The sequence below is a fragment of the Nymphaea colorata genome, chromosome 5 (assembly GCF_008831285.2).
Source record: "Nymphaea colorata isolate Beijing-Zhang1983 chromosome 5, ASM883128v2, whole genome shotgun sequence".
NCBI classification, from domain to species: Eukaryota; Viridiplantae; Streptophyta; class Magnoliopsida; order Nymphaeales; family Nymphaeaceae; genus Nymphaea; species Nymphaea colorata.
In genome coordinates this window covers 14,947,557-14,954,404 of record NC_045142.1, presented here as the reverse complement: position 1 = coordinate 14,954,404, position 6,848 = coordinate 14,947,557, and the positions used below count along the sequence as shown (strand labels likewise).

At 38.0% G+C, this 6,848-nt stretch overlaps 1 protein-coding gene and 1 long non-coding RNA gene across 2 annotated transcripts; one reads left to right on the top strand and one right to left on the bottom strand.

Annotated features, from left to right (window-relative positions):
- Nucleotides 1-1,891: 1,891 nt before the first annotated feature.
- Nucleotides 1,892-3,300, bottom strand: LOC116253992 (uncharacterized). Its single transcript, XR_004172600.2, has 3 exons — nucleotides 3,036-3,300; nucleotides 2,800-2,860; nucleotides 1,892-2,027 (listed from the first exon to the last, which is right to left on the bottom strand). It is a non-coding gene; the product is annotated as an uncharacterized LOC116253992 (long non-coding RNA).
- A 1,298-nt stretch (nucleotides 3,301-4,598) lies between these two features.
- LOC116253896 (uncharacterized) lies at nucleotides 4,599-6,520 on the top strand. Its single transcript, XM_031628886.2, has 2 exons — nucleotides 4,599-5,970; nucleotides 6,183-6,520. The coding sequence occupies exons 1-2, from the start codon at nucleotides 5,064-5,066 to the stop codon at nucleotides 6,212-6,214; spliced, it is 939 nt and encodes a 312-aa protein (XP_031484746.1). The 5' UTR covers nucleotides 4,599-5,063; the 3' UTR covers nucleotides 6,215-6,520.
- Nucleotides 6,521-6,848: the final 328 nt, after the last annotated feature.

Below are 6,848 nucleotides of genomic sequence, written 5' to 3'. Positions count from 1 at the left end.
TTGCGGAAAGATCAAAACTATTGCAAATTGGTACAAACCTTGGGTTTGATGAAAAAAATAAATCTATTCCAACCTTAAAAGCTCATCAGGAATTATTCTTATGGACCTATGATAACATGCTTGTCCTTGATCCATAAAAATCACATAGGATTAGGCCAGCAAACTAGAATTTTCATAAATTTGAAGTGAGCTAGGTTGACAACATTCAAAGGTGCATGATCAATTTGATTGAAAGCAAGTCGAAAACCTAATTGAAAAGAGACTAAAAATGGTAGCAAAGTGAATATGTAAGGGGTAAAATGGTCATGGTGCTTCACAATTAAGATGAGCACAAGGAATTTTAACATCAATAGATAATCTTTTAATGATAAATACACAAATTATAACTCAGACCAAAAGAAATATCTAATACAACTAACATATGCAACTCATACCTATAAACCCTAATTTTTTATACTACAGACTCTCACTCTAACTTTAAAAACACAAACAACGGACTATGTGTATAAAACGAATATGACTAACATGTAACTAAGGCTCCACACATACCGAACCAAAGGTTGAATTTGATCCAGGTGATAGAAAAGAAAGAAAATGCATAAATGATGTGAAAACCCTAAGTGACATTACATTATGCAGAATTTATAATTTTTTGAAAATTTACAAAATTACATGTAATATTGAAGTAAAATGGTGTTCAAGTTTCAAAATGGATCTTACTATCTCCCTAACATGTCCAATAAATAGATATGTTTGATGAAATGAAAAAATTTATTACATTTATCAAGATACAAGCATTTCAAGTTTAGAAATAATTCAGTTTTACTCTATCCCTATTCCAAAATAGCAAACTAGAAATAAAATGTCTTCTAAAACCCTATCATATCCAGTTCAAATTCAATCAATTTTGGTTTGAAGATTGTGGACAAGTGGACTAAAATACTATAAATATTTTAAGTTAATGAAGTGATATACTCAATTTGATTGAAGATCTAGTTTTTCTAGAATGAAAGCGGTTTAGAAGATATACTTAATTCATGCATAATATAAGAGCATCTAGCCTAATTCTGATGTGAACTGCACATAACTATTAACGACATGCATGACATTAAACTCACATACTTCAATTCAAATATAAGAACAAGAGAAAATCTACATTAACCTGCCCTAGCCTGCACACTAGCACTAAGAGAAAACTATATGCTAAACCCTAGGTCTAACATGTGAAATGTTCATGGCTAACCTATATGCAGCATGACATGCTTTACATGAGAGGACGGAAGACATGAATTAGTAAAATGCGTGAACGAAATAGTTACATAACAAAGACCATAAAGGTAAGCATGCCAATGGTTAAACAAAATTGTAAGAAAAACATTTATAAAGCTGCGGACTAAACAACCAAAGAATAAAGACTCTCACAAAGAAAGCCCATATAAAATAAAAAAAACACCAGGTATCAAGATATTGTACTTTGCTCCCAATAAAACACAATTCCTTTAGTACTACTTTTAAAAACATAGAAGTTTTGTCCCTAAGAATTTGGTTTTGGCTACTTGAATGGAAGCAGGTACTAAACTTAAGAGTTGAAGAAAACATGGTATTTCTATTGAACATCCCTCAAAAAATGAGTTGTTAAATCATTCTTGCCCACCTTTGACTTCAAAAATTATGTCTTTGGAATCCAAGCATCTCTCTCCTTGGTGCAAGTAGTGCTAGCATATTGATAGACATCATAATTATGCAAGGTAAAGTGGGTACTTTTTATTGATTCACTAGCATTGCTAGTGATAATTCATACTTTAGGTTTTCAATGAATAATATTATGAACATATGAATGGAAAAGACACTTCTTCATCACAGGTAGAAGCCATAGACCAAAAAAGAAAGAAGAAGACATAAGAAATGTAGCACTTCCATTCATGCACTTTTGAGTTTGTGCACTTCAAATGTTATTTCTCTTCATTTTATTGCCCATGCTTCCCTTTTCTGTCATCTATCACCTCAAGCTTGATAACAAATGCAACCTAGAAAATCAAAAGGAATAAACTTTGTCATAAGAGTAAACCACCTGCATGCAGACCTAGGGAGGCAATAAATATTTTATTGTATCTTTTAAACTTGACAAGATGAGATAAATGCATATAACTATAAGTTTTTTGGAATTTAAAGAAGAAAAAACATAAAAGTTAACATGAATTAAACCTTAGAACTAAATCAATATTAGAATCCTATGCCTTGGAGAAATGGATAGTGCTGCTATAATGAGGACGAATACATCCAATTTGATCCAATATCAAAAACTGAGGCTGCCATTGAACATGTGACAAATGATAAATAAATAATTTTTTGGTATCAATCATGTGAATGTCGTTAATATGCATAGAGATAAGACATTGAGTAAGGTGATTGTGAACCATGCCTTTCCTATTAAATGCAGTCAAGCAGGCCAACTAGAAGAAACAATGTTTTGTAACTTTGGTTCAACCCCTGCCACCAGCTGTGCTGAAATATATATAGTTGCATCATATAACATAAAACTTCAGGAAAAAAAAACCATGGCCTATTTGCAAGATATTGAAAAGAATGTGTTTTTCTTATTCAATGTGTAGGGAAAAGATGTTTCCTTGGGAATACAATGGATTAGAAGATAGAAATATACTACTACCAAATTATGAAGAAAATAACACCATGCAAAAAACATAAATGCACCCAAGAATTAAAAAGAGAAAAGCCATGAACCATCAATTCCTTAATAACAACAATCCCATTCAGGTAACCTGTAAAGACTTAACTTACCGCAGTTGTCATCGAGGAAACCCTCAGTGGTGATTAAATTGTGGGGCCTCACCCAAAAAAGCTACCCATATTTCCATGAGACATGTCACATAAAACATCACAAAAAGAAGTGATCCATATAGTGAGACATTTCATCAAACATTTTCCATGTGACAAGAGACGTACACAAAAGATTTTTAATGGGCAAAAAAAGAAAACCCCAAAGAGAGAGAGAGAGATCATTTGTTGAGCCCTACCTAGAAAAGGTCATCACACTCATTGCACATGTTGCTGGACTCAGTAGACAGTTTGTTGGAACGTTAGTGTGCTGTCCAAGCCAATGAGACTCATACACTATGAGTAGCAGACGACAGTGAGAAGCAACGACCAATGAGCAATGTGACGTTGGTGAGCAACCTATGCTGGTGAGCGGTGGGAGAGGGGGAGAGGGCAAGCATCAAGGGAGAGACGGCAAGTGTCAAGGCTGTCCCAGGAAATGAGTTCCATGCTTACCCATGGATATACGTGAGAACGTCTCCCAATCCGCTTTGATCTTTGTATCACATTTGCATCAAATTTTCTTAAATGGAATGTGCATTCCATTCATGTGCAATCGACAACAATCAAATGAGCTCTCAACAATTTAGTTAGAGTTTCTACAGTAAAACCCACCAGTTGGACTTTGATGATTTAGTTTATACAGTATGCATTGCAACTTACGTATATACTGTTAAACATCACGACACATTTAAGGGATTCTCTACATATTAGTGATTTATTGTGTCACGTAACAATACATGAATGAGATCTATATAGAAATTTAATTTACTGCAGGCTAACTTAATGGAGTTTGAGCAATGCCATACTTCTGAGATACATTACCAAAGCTTGACAAAGTAATCTCACAACAGAAAAAGATCACATGGCAAAGGAAAATCATGACAAGGAAAGCTCATAAGAATTAGGAGATCATATGAGTCATGAGGACATGCATACCATGCCTAAGGCCCGAGCACACGCACAAGCCTAGATGACACTTGCAAGTGAGACTATGCCAACATAGGAGCAGGATCCCAATTTGAGGGAACTAGGTTAGTCTGCCATAGTAAGTGAGTTCAAGAGGTCTTCAGGCACCCTACAACATGATTCAATTCAAAAGAGTAAGATGGAGATGACTTAGACTGGAGGCCATCGATTGTTCGTGGAACTGCCATGTTGATAATTCTTAGATGAAAACACGAAGGGTCTACTGATGAGGACTTTGCGAGGGGTCTAGTGACGAGGGTTGTGCATGGGGTTTAGAGGGCTTTGAAGGGTTTTTCTAGTTTCACTGTCATGAAGGGCAATTAAGTATTCCTATTGGAGCACCCACAAGTTAAGTATCAAAGGTGGAGGACATTAATGTTTTAGTAATGAAGGGCATTAACATGTTTGTATTGATGAGATAGCACACGCTCGAATGAAAATAGATTAATGGAGGAGCGGTACACAGTAACACATGGCCTGCATAGAAACCCCTAACACGGGTTTTGGTGTTTTTAGGGGTTTAACATGTAACCCCTCAAGTCTGTGTAGCCATTTTTTTCTAGAAAGTTTTTACTTTAATGTCCCATGTTTTACTGTAACAACAAATAGCAGGCTGACCTATTTTTAGAAAAAAAGATTTAGAACTTCTTTACTCTGTGAATTGATTTTCAATTTAAAGAAATGATCAGTTAAAACAAATGCACTGACATGACGTAACTTTTCTGGAAAACATTTACAACTTAAAGAGAATAATGATGAAAATCATAAATTTCCTTTTACAAGAAATTTCCTTTGGCATTTGCTCCTCTGAAACTGGCGTCAATTTGTCGCGAACCCTAGGGGGGACGGGCAAGAGTGCAACCGGTGTAGAACTCTCTCTCTCTCTCTCTCTCTATCTCTCTCCCCCCTTGCTCGTTGGTTCCTCAAGGCTGGATTAGCCCTTCGTTGGATTTGTCATCACCACCATAAACAATCATCATCGGCGTCTCCTTCATCTGCTTCATCTTCTCGATTTGGTTTGGGACTACGGTTCCTATTGCAGAAGGGGTCTTTGCTTTTCCTTCTTCCACCTCCTCTCTAGGCCCTATTTCTTTCCTTCCGTCCACTAAACTCTATAACTTGTTCTGCCTAAACCTTTCGAATTCTCATCCACGTTCTGGGGGATCTTAATTTACTCTTCTGTTTCTGTTCTCGAGGTTCTGACCATTCACTGGGACATTCTCCTAGTTTCTTTTCCCCTCTCTTTTCGGTGGTTTCTTATGCTTTCCCCCGTCATCGCGCTGATCGATGCCCCGATGAACGTAGTGAAGGAAGAAGCGCAAGTCCAAAGGTGCAGCTACTGCAAGTCTGCCAGCGAACTGTGGCTTTACGATGTTCGCCATCGAGGAATATACCGTCAGCTATGTGCTGCTTGCCTTCTCAAGATGCATTCGAGCTTCTTTTGCCCTGTCTGTCTTGAGGTCTATGCCGATGGGCTCCCTCCGGAAAACAACATCAAGTGCGGCAATTGCCCTTCTACGGTGCATGCAGCGTGCCTTGCGCCTGAATTGGTCCCGAGCTACGTTTGCCTCTGCTGCGCAAATGAGTTCTCGTTCCTCACCCCGCTTTCGTCATTGAGCCAGAATATGCAGAGAGAGGAGGAAAGGAAGGCTGTCATAATCGATGTTCCCGCAGCTAAGATCATTCTCGCTGCTGCCCAGGTTGCCGCCATCTCGATGACCCGGGCGGCTGCCTCTGCTTGGTCTGAAGCGGACAAAAAGGTTAGAGATTCTGCCATTGCAAGGAAAAAGGCTAGGGATAGTCTCCTCCACGCTTCTCAGAGAGTGGAGAATCAGACCACCTTTGCTGTTTTGAATCAGAAGAAGAATACTGACAAAAAAACATGTCCCGTCAAGGCAGAGGAGACGGAGAAGCCATCAAGGGGGATGCCAAACACAAGTTCCGCAAAGAAGCGAATGGTCAACAGTGAAGATGATGATAAGTTGAAGGCTTTTACGAGCTCGTTTTTGCAACACCGAAATATTCGGAATAAAGCTACTTCAGAGACAGGGAAGCCTAAACTGGCTGAGGATTCAGTTTCTTCAGTGAAGACGCTTCAGTGTCATCTGGCTGATGCTTTAAACAAGGATGAGCAAGATCGGTTGATTGGTTTGAGATGTGAAGAAGGTACTGGTCTGTTTGATTCTTTACTACTTCTTAACAAATTTGAATTCTCTTGTAAGCATCAATTCTTTAAACATAGTTTATTATAAATGCATCATGTATCTTTCTTGTCTTATGTCTTGTTATTTCATAAAGCATCGGCTGTGATGTCTTTCCTAGTCTCTGAGTACATAGTGCATGAGCAACTATGGTAATTAGATCATTCAATTTTGCAGGCTCCTCGAACTCATCCAGTGTGCTTAATTGACTTGAGGCGCTAGCCTGAACTGCTGAAGCTAAGTCCATTTTCAAAGGGTACACTTCCTCCTCCACTGAGGCTTTATACTCGATAAGGAATCATAAGCTGGCTTGCAATGGAGCATCATCTCTTTGCAATTTGTAGCTCGTGTTGGTTATGAAGTTCTTTCTGATTGCAATAGGGATCTTCTCCCTTTGCAATTTCTTTCTTATCTTGTATAACCCTGTTAAGCTACATAGCTGCATAGATCCTGTTCTTCTTGAAGTGGAAGGCAGGCAGAACATGGAAGATTAATGGGATGTCCCTTTTGCTTAAGTTTAGCTATCTAATTGGCAAAAAAGTCATTTAATCAGTCGTGATAACTTCATACAGTTTCGCTGTGGCAAGCACATGGAGTCACATGTATTTTTCAGTTCAAGATGCACGCAAATCCAAAGCTAGCGAGAGCTTAACTTGTCCATATTTAACGTATCTGTTCAAAGGGCCACATAAAAGGATTAATGGGTTTAGGGGTCTTCTAGTTGAAGTTTAAACTGGCCACAGAAAATATGGAAGAAATTTGCACGATATAGATAAGATTACCAATTTCTTCATGTGTTGGGTGTTTGAGCAGCTGAGTGCTACATCATTGAAATCATGAAAT

Bases quoted from the DNA above. Each gene is read 5' to 3' on its own strand.
- LOC116253896 (XM_031628886.2), top strand. From the start codon at position 5,064: ATGCTTTCCCCCGTCATCGCGCTGATCGATGCCCCGATGAACGTAGTG. The intron at 5,971-6,182 runs GTACTGGTCTGT...TCAATTTTGCAG, and splicing joins TGGTTTGAGATGTGAAGAAG to GCTCCTCGAACTCATCCAGT.